General features: G+C 52.2%; 6 protein-coding genes and 1 non-coding gene across 7 annotated transcripts; 3 read left to right on the forward strand and 4 right to left on the reverse strand.

Annotated features, from left to right (window-relative positions):
• Positions 1–115: 115 nt before the first annotated feature.
• BO94DRAFT_508457 (uncharacterized protein) lies at positions 116–1,188 on the forward strand (the record flags this gene model as incomplete). Its single annotated transcript, XM_025609665.1, has 3 exons — positions 116–178; positions 240–332; positions 427–1,188. The coding sequence occupies 3 exons, from the start codon at positions 116–118 to the stop codon at positions 1,075–1,077; spliced, it is 807 nt and encodes a 268-aa protein (XP_025472049.1). The 3' UTR covers positions 1,078–1,188.
• Positions 1,189–2,485: 1,297 nt separating this feature from the next.
• On the reverse strand, positions 2,486–2,567 carry BO94DRAFT_t65. Its single transcript has one exon. It is a non-coding gene; the product is annotated as a tRNA-Ser (tRNA).
• A 157-nt stretch (positions 2,568–2,724) lies between these two features.
• BO94DRAFT_484027 (putative ABC multidrug transporter) lies at positions 2,725–7,728 on the reverse strand. Its single transcript, XM_025608943.1, has 4 exons — positions 7,316–7,728; positions 4,673–7,266; positions 2,970–4,626; positions 2,725–2,917 (listed from the first exon to the last, which is right to left on the reverse strand). The coding sequence occupies exons 1-4, from the start codon at positions 7,417–7,419 to the stop codon at positions 2,803–2,805; spliced, it is 4,470 nt and encodes a 1,489-aa protein (XP_025472050.1). The 5' UTR covers positions 7,420–7,728; the 3' UTR covers positions 2,725–2,802.
• A 634-nt stretch (positions 7,729–8,362) lies between these two features.
• Positions 8,363–10,862, forward strand: BO94DRAFT_224077 (uncharacterized protein). Its single transcript, XM_025606240.1, has one exon. It carries the CDS (start codon positions 8,693–8,695, stop codon positions 10,598–10,600), a length of 1,908 nt encoding a protein of 635 aa, XP_025472051.1. The 5' UTR covers positions 8,363–8,692; the 3' UTR covers positions 10,601–10,862.
• sur2 (sphingosine hydroxylase) lies at positions 10,856–12,632 on the reverse strand. The gene is made up of 2 exons (XM_025606239.1): positions 11,776–12,632; positions 10,856–11,700 (listed from the first exon to the last, which is right to left on the reverse strand). The coding sequence occupies exons 1-2, from the start codon at positions 12,464–12,466 to the stop codon at positions 11,111–11,113; spliced, it is 1,281 nt and encodes a 426-aa protein (XP_025472052.1). The 5' UTR covers positions 12,467–12,632; the 3' UTR covers positions 10,856–11,110.
• A 709-nt stretch (positions 12,633–13,341) lies between these two features.
• Positions 13,342–14,900, forward strand: BO94DRAFT_531213 (translationally-controlled tumor protein). The gene is made up of 4 exons (XM_025610851.1): positions 13,342–13,694; positions 13,871–14,150; positions 14,207–14,366; positions 14,420–14,900. Exons 1-4 carry the CDS (start codon positions 13,680–13,682, stop codon positions 14,502–14,504), a joined length of 540 nt encoding a protein of 179 aa, XP_025472053.1. The 5' UTR covers positions 13,342–13,679; the 3' UTR covers positions 14,505–14,900.
• BO94DRAFT_484038 (uncharacterized protein) lies at positions 14,862–20,227 on the reverse strand. The gene is made up of 9 exons (XM_025608944.1): positions 19,666–20,227; positions 19,289–19,588; positions 18,478–18,716; positions 17,888–18,420; positions 17,796–17,835; positions 16,707–17,742; positions 16,340–16,653; positions 16,219–16,289; positions 14,862–16,164 (listed from the first exon to the last, which is right to left on the reverse strand). Exons 1-9 carry the CDS (start codon positions 20,090–20,092, stop codon positions 15,042–15,044), a joined length of 4,083 nt encoding a protein of 1,360 aa, XP_025472054.1. The 5' UTR covers positions 20,093–20,227; the 3' UTR covers positions 14,862–15,041.
• Positions 20,228–20,698: the final 471 nt, after the last annotated feature.

Consider the following 20,698-nt stretch of genomic DNA (forward strand, 5'->3'; position numbering starts at 1 on the left):
TGGCACCTGACTACGATGGCCTTCTTCCATCTCTCTCCCACTTTACTCTCCTCTCCCTCTTCAGTCTCCCACTTCACTCTTCCCACTTCACTCTCCCTTCCTCCAAATTACCCAAATGTCAGAGACGCTTCAACCCGACGCCAACTACGGCCATCTTCCATTTGACATCTTCCTCTCCGTTGGTTCTCCTACATCAAAACTGCATTAACCCAGTCCTGTTCGCTTCTTAACCTCCCCAGGAACAATGGGACCCAAATGCCGCAGTAGACAATCAGCAACAATGGGAATCTCTCGTCGAGGAATGGCAACAGCTAACGCTAATTCAACGCTGGGTATGTTCCTCCAGCCTTTCATTCATCCATTCCTCCCCTCCGCTACGACAAACCTACAAAGATCTATCCCCAACTCATCCATCCTCTCATTCAGCCCTATCAGAACCTGGCCGAGTACTCTCCCCCGAACATCAGCGAAGCGATCCGGTCCGTACTGGCCACCCACCAGACCATCCACGAGCGCAACTGTAGTCTGGTCACCTGCGATGGTTGGCAGACTATCTGGCTCCGAACCTGCTATGACCCGCATCTCGAGAATACATACGCACAGATAAAACGACAATCAGGTGTCCCAGGATGGGGTATCTCCGGGAATAAAATCCTGGACGATCCTACTCGATACAACTTTGAGGATGATTGGCGCAGGGTAATCTTCTGTATGCCCGGAATTACCGATTTCGGAGGTGTGGTTGATATGGATGGTGAGGGGGGCGATTTGCAGTACAAGAATGTGCAGAATGATGCGTGGATGGTCGAGCAGGCTGAGATTGATGCAGATTGGTGGAACCTTGCACACGCAGGGCTGAGAATTCAGGTTGGGGTTTATTTGGTGGATCGGGAAGCTATCGAATCAGGAACGATCAAGATTCTTTGGTTGGATGAACATGCGGAGGTTATTTGGGAGAATCGCTTGGACCCTTGGGTGGCCAATTTGGAGGGCTTGACTGGGGCACATCTCAGTACTGCCAGCTTGGCGGAATTGGTGGGATATGACGGGACTTGGGGGGCGATGATTGAGAGCTAAACCCTCACTGTTTCTTTGTTGGCTGTGCTGTTGTACGGCCCAATGTCTCTTCGCTTACAGGCATCATGTATGTACTGCTAGGATTGCACTGTACAACCCCCATCAGATAAGAGCACAGATGTTGCCATGAACTACAGTATGCCAATATCAGTATAGCCGCCGAAATTATCAAACCTATACCCGTGCCGGACCTGCTGAAGTTGGCTCATGCAGTATCTATCCACCAACACTTCCAGCTACAAGTGACACACAGAAGAACCCATGCCTTCAATATACACCATCACTCTGTGAATGTGAAAAATCAACAACACAACATAGTCCTACTTTGTGCGAAAATCCACGAAGCCTTCAACAGAGAGAATCTTAGATGGCAGCTCACCCTGCCAGCAACTGATATCCGCACTGCTTCATTATAATAAGTCTCGATGAGTACGTCGATTAATTCAACATCACGACTTATGACATTCATGGGACTTGGGACCAGAAGAATATATGGACCGGTCCATACCACATCCATTTGACGGAAACAAGGAGGGCCTTGACTTAGCTCAGGTAGTCAGTAAGGAAGGCCAGCTAGGATCAAAAACATTCTACGATGAGGTAGGTATCCTCCGTGTAATGGATGGTGCACGGGTCCAATGTTCAGTGGATATTATTTGATACTGAGTGGCCAAGAAGGAATACCTCACATCGCGCTGTCTCGAGGGTCTCTTGATCTGGTCCGTCAATCTAGATACTCAAGATCACTAGGCGCTGATAGGCCTATTTGGGGGAAACGCGATGGAGGGCGCTTTTAGGGATACCGCTGGTGGGATAAACATCCCATCTCTTTCCTGGGAAGGGAAGGTTGATTTACTGATTAAAGTGTAACTCTAAGGTTATACTTCTCGGTGTAAATCTTACTATTAGTACTTAAGGCTTTTCGTTGGCTCGTTCCAATAGCAACTAGTAGCTCATAGCACAGTGTATAACTGTGTGGTTCAGTTAGGGAATATATATTCATATGAACGAATATACAACTTCCTCCATGCATACGAATATATAAAAGTGAACTGTAACAACCCATTGATATAATAGTATAACACCTTAGTCCCAAGGAAGCTATTATTCCACACAGTAGTAACAGCCAACTACCTTCAAATACCAACAAGCTATATACTATACCAAACCATATAGGTACTAGACACCAGAATCAATGTGGTAAGGTACTATCTATCTATCTATCCCTATCTATCCTGTGAAGCCGCATCAACAACAACACTTATCGTAGGATTAGTAAATAGGAACTATTCCCCGCTAATACCCCCAATTCATTTAATCATGCACTATTATTAACTTTGTTTTCTATCCAAACAAAAAAAACAGATAAATAAAATAAAAAGGAAAGGGGGGTGTGGGGGGAAAAAAACGACGACAGTCGGATTTGAACCGACGCCTCCGAAGAGAATAGATTTCTAGTCTATCGCCTTAGACCGCTCGGCCATATCGTCTTGATTGAAAATTGGGTCTTATCTTTGTTTTATAATGCATAAGTTATTCTAGTGGGTTTATCCTAATCCAGGGGGTATTGTTCCTAGAGTAGGTTTCCAGGTACGTATTTACTACAGTTTGATTTAGGGAATGGATTGTAATGGATTGTATGTGTGTATCAATGCTATTTTATATAACCCTACTGTATCTATCCTCTATAATCTTTTTATCTACTCAGTCAGATAGATGATCTATCTACCTCTCGACTTCCTGGCCCATCATTTCTATCAATTCCTCATATTCTCCTGTATTTCGCAACATCTCCCAGAACACACCCCTCTGGGAGACCAAGTTGGCAGGTGAATCGTTTCTAATTAGTTAGCACTAGCAACGGCAGAAAAAGGGAGGGAAGGGGGACATACTCTATTATCTGCCCATCCCCCATCACAATCACCCGATCATAATCCATTATCGTCCGCAATCGATGCGCAATCGCTATAATCGTGCAGTCGGAAAACATCTCTCGCAGTACTCGCTGCATGTGCATGTCCGTCTCATGGTCCACTGACGCCGTCGCCTCGTCCAGCAACACCACCTTTGACCGTCGGCACATCGCCCGCGCCAGACTCAGCACCTGGCGCTGTCCCTGGCTAAAGTTCTCCCCATTGGCCGCTACAGCCGTGTCCAGTGATAGCGGCTGCAGCCCCTTGCCTGGCTCACCGGGTACATTGATCGTCGTGCACGCTGACAGGGCCGTGCGGAGCTCGGTCTCGTCTGACTCGCCGAACGGGTCGAGATTGGACTGCACGTCGCCTGAGAAGAGAACCGGTTCCTGCGGGATCAGCGTCACGCTCGTGCGTAGCCGGTTCAGTCGGATCTGGTCGATGTTTACCCCGTCGATGGTCACCTGGCCGCCTACGATATCGACGAATCGAAGAAGTGATAGCCCGAGGGTGGATTTGCCGCTTCCGGTCCGGCCGACAATACCAACGCGTTCGCCTGGGTAGGCTACGAAGGATACCTTGCGCAGCACGTCGGGCCCGTCGGCTTGGTATCGAGCGGTGACGTCTGTGAACTCGACTCGGCCGGATGTCGGCCAGCTGGCGGGTAGTGCTTCTACCTTGCGTTGATCCTCCACGCTTAGCTTCTCTTCCGGTTCGATGTCCGCGTACTCCATCATTCGCTGGAACGAGTTCAGCTCTACCTCGAGCTCGTTCATCGTCCGAACCAGCGTCAGAATGGTCTGGCTGAGGCCGATCGCGTTCGTGAGTGAGAAACCCACTAGGCCGGCAGACCCCGACCAGAAGTACGCTACGCAGCCGGCCGCGGCTGCCACTGAGGCAGCACAAAAATCCGTGCGGACGGACACCCAGCGGTTGCAGTTATATTGCGCCTCGGATGAGCGGGCATGTACTGCCAATTTATCCGCTAGCAGGTTCTGGAATACCTGGTCCATACCGTGTCTCGCTCGGATCACGCTCAGCCCTGACAGTGAGTCGGTGAAATGGGAAAACACCGGGGAGTAATTGACCGAAGTCAGTCGCTTGATTGATACCTGTGCGCGCGTGTACATCTCTCCGATGAGAAAACCGGCCGAGCAAATAACCGCCGCTGGGAGAGCAAAGATTGGCATGATGGATGCGACGCTGGCAATCCGTAGTAGGAACCGGAGCATGTTCTCGATCGACATGCGGAGCCACTCGACTAGAACGGTGTCCAGGGAACGAGTATCATTTCCGAACCGGTTGATGGCGCGTCCGATTGGATTCTGGTCGAACCATGCAATTGGGGCCGACAGTACGGCTGTCACCAGTCGGTGGTGTGTCTTCTTGGCTGCTACCCAGCTGCCGTATTGGTAAATTAGATTGTTGCACAGCTGCAACGAGAGAAACGTGAGGATGCACGCGGCGTAGACACCCAGGTAGAACAGCGTGTCTGGATGCTCGTACTTTTCGTACGCCCCTGTCCAAATGGATAGCCAATATGTAATGGCAAAGTAGGCAAATTGTACCGAGATGGTGGCGACAACAACGAGTGGAACGTACGAGGGGCCGCCGAATAGCAGCATGTAGCGTAGCGCTGGACTAGTTAGCATGCATAATATAGATCCAGTCTACGGACTTACCTAATGTGCGAGGCACTCGCCCAGTGGCAGATGTTTCCTTAGCGATGCGGGTCTCAACAGCGGGTGGCTCAGCTGTAGGGCCCTCGGACGGGGCATCCAGGGTTTCGGTCACGGGCACGGCCACCGAAGAGTCGGTATCGGTGCCTGGCGTGGTGGATGGGGACTGCGATAGAGACTGTGTCTTGAAAGCCCGAACCGGGACAATCTTGCCATGCTCCAAGCGGATTACCAACTCGGCATCCTGCATGGCAGCCGGATAGTGGGTGATCAGCACAACAGTCCGGTCTTTGAGCAAGCCACTGCGGAAGCACTTTTCATAGACAAGACTGGTGGTGTGAGTGTCGAGGGCGGAGAAGATGTCGTCGAGGAGAAGCGTGCTCGACGGTGAATAGAGAGCCCTGGCCAAAGACACCCGCTGTTTCTGGCCGCCAGAAAGCGAGGTTCCTCGTTCTCCCACCATGGTCGAATCGCCAGCCGGGAGCTGTCGCAGGTCCTGCGCCAAACCACTGGCTTCGATGACCATGGCATACCGGGCTTCATCGAACAGACTATAGAAGATGATATTCTGGCGGATCGTGTCGTTCTGTAGCCACGGCGCTTGTGGCACATACGCGACATCCCGCGGGCAAGTAGCAGTTCCGGATTCCAGGACAGTCTCGCCCAAGAACGACAGGAGTAGCGATGTCTTTCCGCAGCCAGTGGGGCCTGTAACCACGTTGAGAGCGTTCGGCTTAAACCGTAGGGATAGATTCTGCAACCTAAAGGCAGCAATTGGGGTCCGCCTAAAGGTTGCATCCTTGAATTCCAATGGCCCTTCCGGATGCCGCTGGATCTCACTGGCAGTATCGAAGAAGCGGTCGACGCGGCGGAGCGACTCGGACCCTTGTGCAGCGTACCGGCTGATATTGGACAGCCAGATAAATTGAACTCGCAGCGTCTCCATGATGGACAAAGACGTAAAGGCAACCGGGGCCCGCAACGGAAGATCCGTAAACAAGATGTACACAGAGAACATCACCAGCAGGCTGAGCAGCGGCAGCAGTTCTCCCGCCATGGAAATAAGCGCAACAAACACGCTGCGTCTCCACAGGCGGCGCTGCTCAACCCGACGGACATCGTTGATGGAGCTCATCGCGGCATGCTCCCATCCAAAGTACTTCAACGTGCGGATCGACTGCAAGTACTCGGAGATCTTCGATAGACGGGCATCCGTAGCTTGCATAACGGACCGTTGGATGCGGGACACTTTCCGTGAGGCCATCGCAGGAAGAGGCGACAAACAAAGCAGCATCAAGACACCAAACAGCGAGGGCCATCCGAGCATCTGGTACAGAAACACCAGGGCAAGCGTGGTGGAGATTGGCCCCGCGGTAGCAATGTAGAAGATATCACGAGAGTTGTAGATCGCGTCGACATCGTACGACATTAAGCTGGTCAGGTTGGCCTGGCTTGATTTCGAAGCACCCTTGGACTCTGCCCGGTTTCGCGACTTGGCCTGTTTTCCTTCATCAGACTGACCGACCGACTCGTCGTAGATGTACGACCGCATAGCGGTCTGATACAGCTCCTGGACTAGAGATACATTAACACGAACAAGCAGCCGGGTAGCCGTAAAGATGTACTGCTGGTAACACAGGGAGCGTGTTGCTGGTCCGACAAACAGGAGAGCAATCCACAGCGCAGGGTGCAACACCGCACTCCGGGGATTCTCCAGATAGGCCAACAGCCGCAGCATGGAGTATGGGGCGAGAAAGTCCACCACTGCCGTAAATGCTGCCCAAAACATCATCGTCTTGATCTCAGTCTTCAGCATCCGGCACAGAGTTCGGAAGGTCTTTCCGCCTTTCAGACGCTGCCTCTTGATCTTTTCCAGCCATTTCAACGGCTCATCGTATGTAGGTAGCGGAGGCAAATCATCCAGCGTCAGATCCCTCTGACAGCCCCGCAGGATCACATAGGTGATCCACTCATACGAGCAGTAGTACGAGAAGAGGGAGCACGTCTCTTCAGGCGAGACTTTCGCTTCCACCAACTCGTCCGTCTCCGTGTCATGCACCAACGCACGTCGCGGACGTGGCGTAGCCAGTGCGACGGCCACCACTGCAGCCAAACAGGCTACAATAGCAGCTCCGACAGAGCTTGGTCGATACGTCGCCCCAATAACAGTCATTGGTGCTATATCCTGCACCACTGCCAGAACTAACGCTCCCACTGCCATTGCATTCATATGCCAATACATATGACGCCGGCAGCCATAGCTCTTGCAGCAGAGCCGTACAATACCCAGTAGAACCACATAGGTCAGAAAAAGAGACCGTTTCCAACTCCCTCCCAGGTGTATATCAATCCAGGCCAGACAGCAGGCCGCTGTCGCGGCAGCCAGATGCGCGAACGCGAACGGCAGGGAGATTACGATTTCGGACTGGCCATGTGGGGAGCTCTTCGGAGCACGCGATTTAGTCCGGTGGTGTCGAACATAATGCACACTGATTGACAGCAAGATCACAACCCACGACGACAACAACGCCGCCAGGTGCAAGTTGCCAGCACCAACAAAAGCCGAGGCTTTCCGGGTCCGGTATTGCCATATCTCTCTAGAAGCTAATTAAGCCATGCCCACCGCGTTACAAGGAATCAACCTACCTCTGCACCAGACCAGGGTCAGGAATATGACCTATCTCCCCAGCCCCGCCCTGGGTCGTTAAAGACACCATGGCTGCAGGCACTATGGCCACGAGGGGCTCCATTGTGAGGTGGAAGCAAGGAGCACAAAGGGCAACAAAGCTCACTCATGGGCTGTTCAAGCGTGCGTCATAACCAGACAAGAGCTCTCTGGACCTTGTCAGACAGCATTGGGGGGCCAGGCCTCTTTATCAGTGTGAGTCACGGGCCAACGGCACACTGCCCATGATCTAAAGCTCCGATAGTGCTATGCTGACTGCGGTCGGAGCTGAGGAAGGCCGGATTAGAGGCCGGAGGAAGCGGTGGTTCAACGCCAGGGAATAATTTGACGGACCTTGCCGACAGCGGTGGACCATCTCATGGATCGGACGAATTCTGCCCCGGAACGAACCTTGGATCGCCTCGATTTGCTGCATCTTGATAACGTCGGCTTAGTCATGTCCTGCCTGAGGCAGCTATCCTGCTTGTGCTGTATTCCGTACAGAGTAGAGTACTGCCAATCCCCCTGGTGGACGACACAACAGAGCAACCTTCAACGAGTTGTTCTTGGTACTCTCCATGACTGTCTATCCACGAGGAACAAGCACGGGAGCGCATCGGCAAACCCCTCCTTGGGATTCTTTCAACGGCCTCTGACTGGCTGTCGGGCAACACTAAGCCCGTGCCCCAGCCACTAAGGCCAGGCTAATGCCCGCTATCAAACGTGACATCCGCGATAACCACCGCTGATAGGCAATGGCTTAGCACATCGGATACCGATATGATGACTACTCCAATTACGATGAATGCCATTTTACGCGCAGCAGCAGCAACCCGAATAACCACTATACTTGGACTGTGCCATCTCATGCGCTAGACGTACCAGCAAGTTTTCCATGAAGAACAGCTTAAATCCTATCATTATAGTTCAGTAGCCTCACTAAGCGGAATGTTCCACAACACAACGAATCAAGCATCATGGCACGTCCCTAGATCCGTCATCTTCAGCAGATTGTCAGAAAGACCCCATGCCTAAACCTTATTTGTGCTATACTCATAGCCCTGGACGTGAAGCCCCCCCGTTCAGACCGACATCAACTGCTCTTATCAAAAACAAAGGCGCAATATGAATATGATTACATAGAAACCTTCGCGCATCCCCGGCATATCCATGAGTCCCTGTCTTTATTGGTTAAAACTCTGGGTCATGTCGCTTTGTGCCTCTTTGCAGCCCGATTTCCTCGGTGGCATCGCACCGAGGGGCTTATAAAATGGCCTCAAATGTAAGCAGCCTAGACTTATCTCATTTCAGATCCCATGCCGTCTTCTTGATCACCAAGAAGCCATATCTAGAACGCCATGCCAAAACTGCCGAGAATGCCGAAGATACAGAAGTATCCTTTATCTATAACAGAACTCACCAAGGATGAACTGGACTCGATCATCAGCGTCCTAGTCATGGGAGACATGGATGATGAAACTGACGACAACAAGGCTGACGACAGTAAGACTGAGAAGGTTAACGCCCCCGTAACGCATGACCTTGGCGAAGGCTGCGATGCAGTATCCACGGGCTCGGTCAGAACTACCATCCGAAATCTCCCCTGGAAGCTACGCCGAAGCATGATCATGCAGTGGGTCCCTCAATCCAAGCTATTTCCCGCTGTCCTCTGCGATGCCCATGAAGACTTGAACCCTTGCATCATCAACGATGCTTTCTACCTCCTCAAGCGCGAAGTCACACGTCGCCTGGCCATCCTGAAATGGTACGTAGAGTATCTCACAGAGGATATCAAGGCATTGACGCGCGCTCTCAACGCTATCAACGGCATGTGGGGAACCCCCCATTCCAAGGCAGAACATCCCAAAGAACTAGACAAATTCCAGCAGAACAAATGCGAAGCTTGCATGATCGCAAGGATCGTGACTGCGCCACTCAGCCTGCAAAATCTCCGTGCCGCGATGTTGAGTCGCGGGCAAACGAGACGAAGCCATCGGCCCCCGAGGCTTCTTGCGCTAATTGAGGCGGGGATTGAACATTACGCAACCGCTTCCGAGCTGTATTGTTGCAGCACTGCCATGGCGTTAAGTGCCAAAACCGCTAGAAAAGCAGCGTACAATTTCGCCAAAGCGCAAAGACGGAAACTGCCAAGAAGAGAGAGCACTGGCAGGCAGATCCCCCGTTCTATTGTCATTTACTGGAACGCAAGCACCCCCCATCAAACCGTGGGTGAGCAAAAAGAGCTCCTGGAAGACCTGGGATGCCCGAAGGGAGAGCGCCCCAAGAGCTATGACACCATTGCTGACAGTATTATCGCAAAGTACTGCTATACCCCGGATGAAGCCGATCCAGTGAGTTCGGTCGAGAGTATACCACTCACCCGTCCATTGGCGGTCAACTGTGGCGAAGGACGGTTGCTGTCGTTGACATCGAGCGATTCTGGTGAACACTGGGATTTTGAGTCGCAAGATCCTACCCTTCAAGATGATTCCATGTGGCAAGAAATGATTCTGACCGCGCCAGCAGAAGAATACCAGCCACTGATGAATAGCGTGTCAGATCTATTGCTTCTAAGCGAGAGTGGTGTAAGCGATGGACCAGTGGAAAGAGATGAAGACCAGGAAAGCGACAAGGACGGTGACTGCGAAAATGGCCACCACCACGATGGCTACCAGGGAGATAGCGACGAGGACGGTGACGAAGACAGCAATGAGGACGGTGACCACGAAGACGGTGACCACGAAGACGGTGACCACGAAGACGGTGACCACGAAGACGGTGACCACGAAGACGGTGACCACGAAGACGGTGACCACGAAGACGGTGACCACGAAGACGGTGACCACGAAGACGGTGACCACGAAGACGGTGACCACGAAGACGGTGACCACGAAGACGGTGACCACGAAGACGGTGACCACGAAGACGGTGACCACGAAGACGGTGACCACAAAAACAGAGACCACGAAAGTGGCGGCGAAGATAGTGATGAAGACGGCTACTACCAAGCTGAAGACCACGGAGATGGTGATGAAGGTAGCGACGAAGATAGCAGCAAGGATGGTGATGAAGATGGCGACCACCAAGCTGAAGACCACGAAGATGGCAACGACGATAGAGACCACGAAGGTAGCGATGAAGGTAGCGACGAAGATACCAGCGAATATAGCGATGAAGACGACAACCACCAAGATGGAGACCACGGTAGCGAAAAAGATAACGCGCAGTCTAGCCGGCGCTCCTGGGCTGCGTTTCTGGGCCTGTGATCGTTTTTGCGACACGAAAGAAACCGATGTTGAAATACCCAGCGTGAAGAAAGGCTTCGACCTGATTTGGTGGACACAGAGTTAACAAGGGATCTGCTGGCAGATTTCCTTATCTTTCGTATGAGAATGCCATTTCATTGTGTCGAACATACGTCCTTGCCTGCAGATTACTCAGTTTGATGTAAGCCGTAGAATCAGTAAAATTTGTACATATCGGTGAAGACAAGTTGAGCGGAATAGACAGAAGAAAGTGCTCATCAATTTCCAATCTTCATGGTCATGCGGAATGCTCTGATTAACAGATAAACCGAACAGTAGGAAGAAAACAATGTACAGGTCCGTAACAGGTTCTCATCAACCTGACTATTAATACAGCGTAAAATTAAGCAATAAACAGACAGCGGATTCGGAAGTAGGAGACGTCCTGCAACTCCAAAGACCCCCGTTGAGCGGCGAAGGCAAAAGGTGAGAATTATTATAGGCAATTATGGACGAAGAAAGAAGCATCCGCTATAGGACACTGCTAGCGACGGAGTGGTTCACGCCTTTGAAGCCGTCGACATGGGGGGACAGAGTAACAGTCTTTCTGCGCCGGGTGCGAGAGACTGACTCGGACGGTGCTTCCTGGACAGCACTTACAGGAGTGACACTCCCAGACACGGGAGTGTCAACGCCAGAATTGGTGGCGGAACTAGCATCGTTGTCCAGCTGCTTCTGAGCAGTCTCACGAGAACGTTCGTAGCGGAGCTTCACTTCACCCTGCCACTGAGTACCGAACCAACGGTCCCAGAAGATGAAGAAAGGTTGTGAAAAGTTGGTCTTGATCCCCCAGCTTTGGTGGTGGATGTCATGGTAGGCAGCATTGTTGGAAGTAACGTGCTGCAGTGGGTCCCAGGGGAAAGCGTAGCCGCAGTGATCGTCAACCGTCTTGATGGTGGAGAAGGTGAAGAACCACATGCTCTGACGAATGGACATGCGAGCCGTCAAAAATGCAACGCCGGTGCCAGCGGTATCAAGGAGAAATCCTTCGACGGGATGGTTGTAGAGGGCACCGAACGCGTACGGAACGTATAGGCGATGATGACGGGAGTGGAAGGTAACTGGGAAACTATTAGTCGGCGTCCACAAGCTTGGATGGCTGGTTAGAATAGCGAGGAAGAGCACCGCCCACTTACCATAGAGCCACCGATTCAGGTGCATCGCGCGGTGCAGAAAATATTGCCAGGTATCGACGACACAGACGCCCCAAATGAACTGAAGCGCCGGAATAAAAAACCAATACATGAAGCTGGCCGTCGAAAGTTCCCACCTCGTGAAAGCGGGAGCCACCGCTTCTACACCACTATCCAGAATGATAGACTGGGTAAAGGCAGGATAGTGCCCGCCTGCAATGGCTCCTCCCAGCATTGTCCAACCATTGTGCGACAGGTTCTTCCCCAATCCCAGAGCATCGACTCCAAATAGAGCCAACAGGTGAGGCAGGCCCCTTTGCATGAGGCGGATACGGCGAGCCCATACAGCAATGTCGTACTCTTCTTTGCCCAGATAGTCGGGAGGGTCGAAATAGCTCACTGCATAGCCCGCGATCGTTTGGATAACTTGTTGGAGTATGACATCTCTCACCACCTCCCAGCGCGTGACCCGGTTTCGTTTCAGCACTTCAGCTGGCGTGTGAAGACGGTATTGAGGGAAATAGTCGTTGACGTCAATGTAGTGATACACCATCGATAAAGCCCAGTAGGCAACAATGGGCAGCATCAGAGCCAGAATGTTGTCTGGTATGGGGGCAAGGACCGGAGGACGCGGAGTCAAGGAATAGGTCGGGAGGGGTGGGAGGTCAAAAATGACCGACGCGTTGGTGGCCATGATGTAGGATGTAGACGATCACAGGTGCTGCGCAAGTCAAGAAGTGAAGGATATTAGAAAGAATTACCGCATCGGCTGCGGAGATTGAAGGTTACGAGAGCGGTTCGAGAGGGAAGTATTCAGAGTCGAAACCAGAATTAGATGTAATAATGATGAAGTGGCTCCGGACGTAACCTAGAAATATAACAGAGGTTTTAAGGCCCGTGGGACAGCAGAAATGTGACCAGGTGATGGGGAGATATCTGATCGGGGATCCAAGCCGAGTAGGCCCACCAAAATCAGGGGACGCAATGGCACCAAGTGCCGAGGAACCGATGGGGTAGTGTGAGAGATTAATTAGGAGGCAGAAGAGAATGGCCAAAAGCCTCAATGACCATCTGCCGGGAGAGTAGAAGAGGCAAATGCAACGCGGAAGACAATAACAATAGAAGCAACCCAAGGAGTGTCAGCAGCGTGGTGAAGGATAAGAGAAAGAGCAGAAAAGTCACGGGCGGAAAGGAAGAAGTGGCGCCACGGGCTGCTGAGGCCGACCGATAGCTGCATGATAGTACCGCCCTGGTAAGCTCTCCAGTCATACGGTATCACTGCACCGTATGACTGCGGCAGCTCTGCAACCAGCACTGCAGCCCCCGAGCCGTTTGGTATGGGAAATACGTGCCCGTAAGATACCGGAAGCCGCTTAGCCACAGCAGTGATGCCTCAGGCAGAGAAATATCCGGAGTAAGTTGGAAGATTGGAAGATTGGAAGATCGACCTACTACTAGTCCTGCCTGTCAGCCGAGCTGGAGCAACCCGCAACATTGCAACCTCCTGAGAATTGATTTCAATGGTGTATCTTTGCTGCTTGGCAAGCTAGACTTCTAGCCCTGTTATTATTTCTCTTCTTTTTTTTTTTTACTATTTTCTTTCCTTATCTTTTTTGCCCCCGCTGCCTGAATTTTGCCATGGTCGCCAGGCAAAGGATTGGGCTTTGGGCCAGACGAGTCGACCAGGCCCAAAGGGGGCTAGCGCGGCGGTGCCCCTCGAGCGACGGAAAATCGACCGTGAAAAAAACCCCACCACGAGAAACTGGAAGGGAAAAGCGCCACTAAATATTAATCTTCAATTTTCCCCTCCTCCTTCTCCCCCTTCTTCTCCTCTTCCTCCGTCTCTCTCCTCATCTGTCTTTTCCCTTCTATACCACCTTTCTCATCTACATTCACCACCCGCCAAAATGATCATCTACAAGGTCCGTCTTTGTCCCATCGTCTTACCCCACTCGATGCGACCATCCACAGTTGCATAGTTCCTGCAGCCTGGGGGTCTCCTCGCCTCTTACCTGTCATTTTTCTCGCCGTTTGCGTCTCGGGGTTGCTTCGTCAACCCCTCACTTCCCATCACAGACTAACATTCCTCTCCTGATAGGATATCATCTCCGATGACGAGGTTCTCGCCGATACCTACAACATCAAGACCGTCGACGGTGTCCTCTACGAGTGCGACTGCCGCAAGTACCTCAAGAAGGCCAACGAGGACTTCGAGCTTGAGGGTGCCAACCCCTCCGCCGAGGGTGGTGATGATGATGCCGGTGGTGAGGGCGAGTCCGTCATGGTCCACGACATTGAGGACCAGTTCCGTATGAACTGGCTCAAGGTCGAGGAGGGTCTTAAGCCCTCCAAGGATGCCTTCAAGGCTCACCTCAAGAGTATGTTCTTTACTTCTAGCTCCAATGCTCTTCCATGCTAATGCTTCCACCTATAGCCTACATGAAGAAGGTCCTCACCAAGCTCACCGAGAAGGGTGCTCCCCAGGAGACCATCGATGAGTTCAAGAAGGGTGCCCCCGGTGCCGTCAAGAAGATCCTTGCCAACTACGACAACTACGATGTCCTCATGGGCCAGTCCATGGATGGTGATGCCATGTATGTCACCTATACCTTTGACTCTCCGCAATTCAATCTAACCCTCTACCTAGGCACATCCTGATTGACTTCCGCGAGGACGGTGTCACCCCCTACGCCACCCTCTGGAAGCACGGTCTCGAGGAGATGAAGGTCTAAATTCTCCTTACAGAAATGTGGAGAATTGTTGTCATGAATCAAAAAGATAAGAAGAGATACACACAGAATATGCGATCATTCTTATGCGAGCACCCACGGGTTGTGGACGTCAGGGCGTGAAGATGGAGATGTCCCTATCTCCGTTGCAACTTCTGGCTATTTCTAATCCCCATACCTCGATATAATATCGCTCCTGCGTCGCATTTCTTGCTGCGTCCTTCTTGATTAAGTCACGCCTCATGAAGTCCATAACTACGTTTTTTTCTTCATATTACTTGATGGTGTCATCCGTCTGAATCCATAATTCACGACAAGCCGTACTGCCAGAATCGCAGCTCTAAGGTCTCTGTCATGCGTAATCCGTAAATTTCAAACCTAGATTTGAGAATATCACTCTATACAAAGAAGGATATGCACACCCTCATTCAAAACCCTCCCAAAAACAAGACCCACAAAATGAATAAAAATTAATATATACATAAACCAAAAGAAGGATATATCCCAACACCAGCTAGCTCAGTCAAACAAGTATCAAAATCAACAATATCCCACCCAATCAGACCCATGCACCTCACTCATCCCAGCCTCACTCCCCGCCAAACTAGTATTCCCCGTTCTCGCCCCAGGCACCACTCTGGCGGCACTGCCCAGGTCCCCGAACTCGAATCCCGTGACGGGGTCAAGTTCCATAAGCTCGTCGGCCACGGGCAGGTGTTGGCCGAAAACGGCGTCCCACTGGTCCCAGTCGAAGTTTAAGTTCGGGTCCACCATTGACGGCGGGGTGGGGACCCCCGTGATGGGTTGACTGGTTGGGGAGAGCGCGGCGGCGGATGTGGTGTCCATGAAGGAGGGCAGAGGCGCTGGGAGTGTATTAGTGGCTGGGGGAGGCTGGGCTTGGGGGAAGGTATTGGTGAAGATGGTAGGGTTGAGAGGGGGTATGCTTTCGGGAGAGGAGATGGGGGTGGTGGCGAGGGGAGAGGTGTCCATGGGGTGTTTGGGGGGTGTTGGGGATTGGGAGAATTGGGAAGGAGGGATCATTTGAGGGGTGGGGAGGATGGAGGGAGGGGCTGGAGGGGGGAGTTGGTAGCGGAGAGGGCTGTGACGGAGGTTGGTGGTTGGGTTGGGGAGTAGATGAGAGCGGGTCATGTTGTAGAATGTCTTGGAGAAGTCGGTTAGTTGTCGTCGGGAGGGGAGGGCAGGGTATATCGAGGGTGAAGCGGCGGTTGGGGTGCCGCTGGAGTAGCAGGGGTCGTTGGCATGGTCTTCGGGGATGGAGGTGACGCCGGCTTGGATCTGCGCCTGTTCGGACCACAGCTTGTGAGGATCAAGGCCGGCTTTCTGCCATGCTTTCTGACGCAGTCGGCGGATCATGTCCCATGCTTCACGGCCGCCGTCTTTCAGCGGTCGTTGGGTTGAGATGCCATCTTCGCCACCAACAACGCCGCCATCAGGGCCGGTCATTGAGAAGATTTTGTCAATATACGCTCGTGACTTTGGAGCCTCGGGGCTATAGGGCCGTTCATAGAGGTCGATGAGCATGATCATGGTCGCATGCATCGGTTGATGATTCCCGGGCCAACTCCAATGGAATGGCTGGAAGTCGGGGTCGGTCGCAAGTGAGACGAATTTTTCCATGAAACCATGACAGTGACGAAGTGCGCTGTGTTCTGTTAGGCATTTTGATTTGATTTGAGATCAATGATGGTAATCTTACCTCTGTCTTGCAGCTGGCCAGATCCGACTTTTGGCGTTCTTTAGAAAAGGTTGATAGGCGACGCAGAAAGCCTGGCGAACTGAATTAGCAGCAGTTCAAGCACACTCCAAGGCATACTAACTTTATCGATGAAGAGAGACATGAGAATTCGTGCCCATTTGTGGAAGGATACAAGGACAGGCGAATGGTACTGCTCTAAACAGCCGTTGGGCCCATCTGCCGGGAGTTCTGTGTGAACCTCTGCCGGTGAGGACAGAGACCACGATCTCGTAGATGACACAGAAGATGTATCGACGGACTTTGCCTCCGGGATTCGGTTGATAATCGAATTTAGCTTATATTGCAAATCGACTAGGATTGACCTCAGCTCTTCCATATCCCTCCGCGTGACCGGCTTTGTACCAAGTTGGATCTTCATGATCCGGCGGACAGCACCTGCAGTGATCCATTAGATATCAGAGTTAAGACAACTCCCACGGAGAACTCACGAGCCATCGTATACTTGCCCCGGGCTGAGAGGTAGTATACGTTCACCGTAGAAGGTCCTCCACATATGGTCGGGTCATCGGGATTATCCGGTGGCCTCATGCCCGTCATTACAAGCCTCTCATACTTTTCAGCAGCAGGACTACCAAGCAGCGTGTCTTTCACTTCACTAGTCTCACGAACATCCCAGTAGTTATCGTCACTGACCAACGGGGGCAGACCGCTAGACATCGCCACAACGCCATCCATGTGCACAATATGCCACCATATCCGGCGACGAGTCTCTGCGTCGCAGGGTCCAATGCTGAAATTAGCAGGATCTCGATGCAGGCCCATGGTCTGTGCAACTCTCATGGCCAGGCTGACGAAGAGACTGCTTGTTAGAGGCTCTTCTTCCTTGGAGAGAATCGTCTGGACGAGAAGATACGCAGCCAGTCCTTGCAGAGACGGACTCCGAGGGAAAGAGATCTTGGACAGCCACCGGGTTACTTCCTCGCTGTATGCTTTCGACAACCCCGAGCGGGAGGGTACGTTGAACTCGGCCTTGATTGTCCGGATGGATATTGTGACGGACCCGCCATACCAGATGGCATATAGCAACGGAATGAATGACGGGTCAGGACAGGGCTCTCCCGAGTAGCTGCTGGAATCATACCAATCCCAGAAGGAATTGTACACCTTGAGGACAGTCGGTGGGTGGATAACGGGGGTAATGGCATGTATTCCAGACATGAATCCTTTGTATAGTATATGGCTTTGACGTTTCGTGGGCATATTCTCCAGCATCTCTGGCTCAACCACTTTGTCATTGACCGAAGGTGATTCGCTCGAGGGAAACAGTACAGACTTCTGGAACGTTTGTCCTCTGGTAAGCTTCGCTTCGGCCGATTCATGGACACCATCACTCGATGCCTTCCACTGACGGCTCGGCGTAGCAGCCATGGGTTCTGCCGCCGCATCGTCGGCGGGGCTCTGATTGAATGGTCGTTCATTGTGAGAACGATTTTGATCCTGCAGCAATTGATTGAGCTCATTGATCTAATAACCATTAGCGTGAGCTTGAAAAAAGTGCCTGGGCAAGCTCCACATACCTCATCTGAGATATAAGCCCAATAAGTCGTCCCAACATATCTATGCCACGGTTACACCGAAACTCATCTGCGCCCGAACACAAAACACATACCTCGACCTTCCTCCATCCTCCAAACTCAAGTGACCAAGATTCAGACTCCCCACGGGGTCCACCAAGTCCGTCGCGTGGCCAGCAGGAATGGGGAATTCATCGCCACTCGACTCCGCCGCGCGACGCGGACTATCCGAACGAGACTCACTGGGCGGCTTCAAGGTCGGAGCGTTACCCAAGCGAGGATCCCCCTTTGCCTGCTCATGATTCATATTCTGCGCGAGCAATTGCCGTTCTGCTGGATCCAATGGCTGGTTGGATTTGCTGAGCCTCTCGATCATCGACGTGAGTTTATCCAAACGCGCTTCGATCGCTTGCGACCGCTGCTCGGAAGCCCCATCCTGCCTCAAATGACCATAAATTGACTGTATATCATTGATATCATCCTCGATTGGTCGCGAGGATTCCCTCCTCCGTTTCACACCATGTCCATCCTTAGGCTGGCCGGTGCGCGACTCGACGTTCTTCTGTGGCGCGGTATCGTAGACACATTCGGTTCCGTTTTTCACGCAGTTGCCGCAAATCGGATGTACCTAGTATTCCAGTACTCAGTTCAGTCCAATCAATTCTAAAAACTCGGGTGCATGTACCTTGTCGCATTTGACCTTCCGTCTCCGACAGGTATGGCAGCTGTAGCTGGCGCGATTGCGGGTGATCTGACGACTCCCAGGTTTCCCGGTCCTGGAGGCAGTGGAGGACGGAGCTGATGCAGGCGAGGAGTCGTAGTTAAGAAGAAACTTCGGTTTGATGTCTTCATTCGTCTGCCCGTAGCCGGACAGAACGCTCGAGGCGCTTGTGTTCATGGTCCGTCGGTCGCAGTGGCGGGGTTCTGTAATCCATCGACGGGGCTGAGCGGGCGGTTCATGGGGAAGTGTGCATGAGTCTCAGCCCATGTGGGGAGGCTAAACAGGTAGGGTCCTGGTCGGATGATTTGTCACCTGAGGGAGCGAGACTGCAGTGACAGCGCCGTGGATGAAGCTGAGAAGAACATCGGGTGATGCTGATGTGACTCTGGGGTAAAACAGCGTTATCGGCGATGGTTCCGCCTCGGCCAATGACAGCGACCATATACGCAAGCCGAACAATGGCGTCAATTGGATACCTTGGACTTTTAACAGAGTTGATTTTTCCCCTGTCAGTGTCCTACGAGGGTTTACAGAAGGCTATGGGTGCTACCGATTAAGCATTACATTAGGACCACCTCACTCATATATCATTTCATTCGACTTGGTATCCAGAGAACAGCAGAGATGCCCTCGATATAGGAAGCAACAAACGCCTTTCGCCCATGCCAATGCAATCAGAAGCCTATGTACCACATGAAGAGCTATCAGGAAGCTCCTCACGCCTTGCCCTTCTTCTTATCCTTCTTCTTCTTCTCAACAGGTGCCGCGGACGGACCTCCTCCCATCAAGCCAGCCAGGTCCGGCATTCCAGGTATCTGGGGCATGCCAGGCATGCCCTGCATGCCCTGCATCTCGGCCATGGCGTCCTTGAGCGGGTTATCGCTGACTCCGCCACCACTGTAAGCCGGAGAGTGTATCGGGAGAATAGTCCCAATCTTCCATCCACGAGGAGCCGAAGGTGCGGCGGGCAATTTCTCGGGCATGGGGAGTCCTCTGATTCTTAGACGGTAGGGGGATTCTTCGGTGGTGGGGTGGGCTTTGAGGTACTGGGCCACGAGGACGTAGAGATGGTGCTCTGTAGCAATGGTTAGACAAGGGCCCAAGCATCAAAGCCAGCGACTTCAATCTACACCGGAGGGCAGATAAACTTACTATTCTTAATCCTCGAGTTAACCAGCTTCCCCTCCTCATTCTTCAACAACACCCGCACACGTCCCGGATTCGCCCAATCCTTCGGGTGCAGCTTCTCCGGCTCGAACCCAACATTCAAGCCCAGCATCTGCACCGCATCGACAATGTCCCTTGCCAGCGGGTTCTCGACCGCCAGCTCACTTCCGACCTTGCGGCCCTCGGCGCGGGACCGCGTCTTGTCGAAATATATCGGATACAGGCACTGGTAGTGTTTGGGGATTTCGCGCTGAGGTTCAGGGGCGGGTCTCATGGGTAATGAGCCGGTCATGGGGATTCCGGCACCAGAGAGGATGGATTCATTGGGGAAGTTGGCGGGCGAGGAGTCGGAGGGAGCAACCTCCTCGGGGTCGGAGTCGTAAACCTCCTCGACTTGGGCGTGTCGTGACATGGTGATGATTCAATGGGGGTGAATGGACCGGAGAGGAGGAATAATGCGGGCGAGACACGGCAATGAGCCTGGAAAGCGGGGGGTTGAGCAGGAGGCCGTTCTGGTGAAGCAGTCTGGCCTTTCTGTGCGGAATGGAGTTTTAGTGGCCAACCACTGCGGAGCGGAGAGCTGCCCACCGCCCGCATTGCTCTGGCGATGTACTATCGTCGCTGATTTCGAAGACAATCATTATATGCAGTCAGGAATTGCTTTGAATGTGATGACAAGCTGTATCTTAATTTACTGTAGAGATATATGCACAATTTCTAGCTTCATTGCTAGATAAGACTTTGTCTCCCAACTGCTCGGAGAATAGTCATTGCCAATTCGGGAATAATCACCGCCATATGTAAGGGCGAGCTCACCTCTGTTATCTATTTCTCAAACAATTAAAATGTATAGGCCTAACTAGCTCAAAGATGATAACTTTTCCTATTCTAGAAAGGACAGATTTGAAGTATCTCGTTGAACAAGCTTAGATAGAATGATTGTATACTGTCCAATGGCCACAAGAACAAAGAGCTCCTTAAGCTAACAAACCCAACAAGATTATAACCCGTAGTCCAT

This window comes from Aspergillus sclerotioniger, assembly GCF_003184525.1.
Source record: "Aspergillus sclerotioniger CBS 115572 chromosome Unknown BO94scaffold_3, whole genome shotgun sequence".
Classification (NCBI taxonomy): domain Eukaryota; kingdom Fungi; phylum Ascomycota; class Eurotiomycetes; order Eurotiales; family Aspergillaceae; genus Aspergillus; species Aspergillus sclerotioniger.

What these genes read in the sequence shown, in the direction of transcription:
- BO94DRAFT_484027 (XM_025608943.1), bottom strand. Translation starts at nt 7,419, where the DNA reads ATGGAGCCCCTCGTGGCCATAGTGCCTGCAGCCATGGTGTCTTTAACG. An exon ending in GACCCTGGTCTGGTGCAGAG is followed by an intron (nt 7,267 to 7,315) that starts GTAGGTTGATTC and finishes ATTAGCTTCTAG; the next exon opens with AGAGATATGGCAATACCGGA. An exon ending in GCGAGTGCCTCGCACATTAG is followed by an intron (nt 4,627 to 4,672) that starts GTAAGTCCGTAG and finishes TAACTAGTCCAG; the next exon opens with CGCTACGCTACATGCTGCTA.
- BO94DRAFT_224077 (XM_025606240.1), top strand. Translation starts at nt 8,693, where the DNA reads ATGCCAAAACTGCCGAGAATGCCGAAGATACAGAAGTATCCTTTATCT.
- sur2 (XM_025606239.1), bottom strand. Translation starts at nt 12,466, where the DNA reads ATGGCCACCAACGCGTCGGTCATTTTTGACCTCCCACCCCTCCCGACC. An exon ending in CCTGAATCGGTGGCTCTATG is followed by an intron (nt 11,701 to 11,775) that starts GTAAGTGGGCGG and finishes ATAGTTTCCCAG; the next exon opens with TTACCTTCCACTCCCGTCAT.
- BO94DRAFT_531213 (XM_025610851.1), top strand. An exon ending in CTTCAAGGCTCACCTCAAGA is followed by an intron (nt 14,151 to 14,206) that starts GTATGTTCTTTA and finishes TTCCACCTATAG; the next exon opens with CCTACATGAAGAAGGTCCTC. An exon ending in TCCATGGATGGTGATGCCAT is followed by an intron (nt 14,367 to 14,419) that starts GTATGTCACCTA and finishes CCCTCTACCTAG; the next exon opens with GCACATCCTGATTGACTTCC.
- BO94DRAFT_484038 (XM_025608944.1), bottom strand. Translation starts at nt 20,092, where the DNA reads ATGTCACGACACGCCCAAGTCGAGGAGGTTTACGACTCCGACCCCGAG. An exon ending in TAACTCGAGGATTAAGAATA is followed by an intron (nt 19,589 to 19,665) that starts GTAAGTTTATCT and finishes CCATTGCTACAG; the next exon opens with AGCACCATCTCTACGTCCTC. An exon ending in GGGCTTATATCTCAGATGAG is followed by an intron (nt 17,743 to 17,795) that starts GTATGTGGAGCT and finishes AATGGTTATTAG; the next exon opens with ATCAATGAGCTCAATCAATT.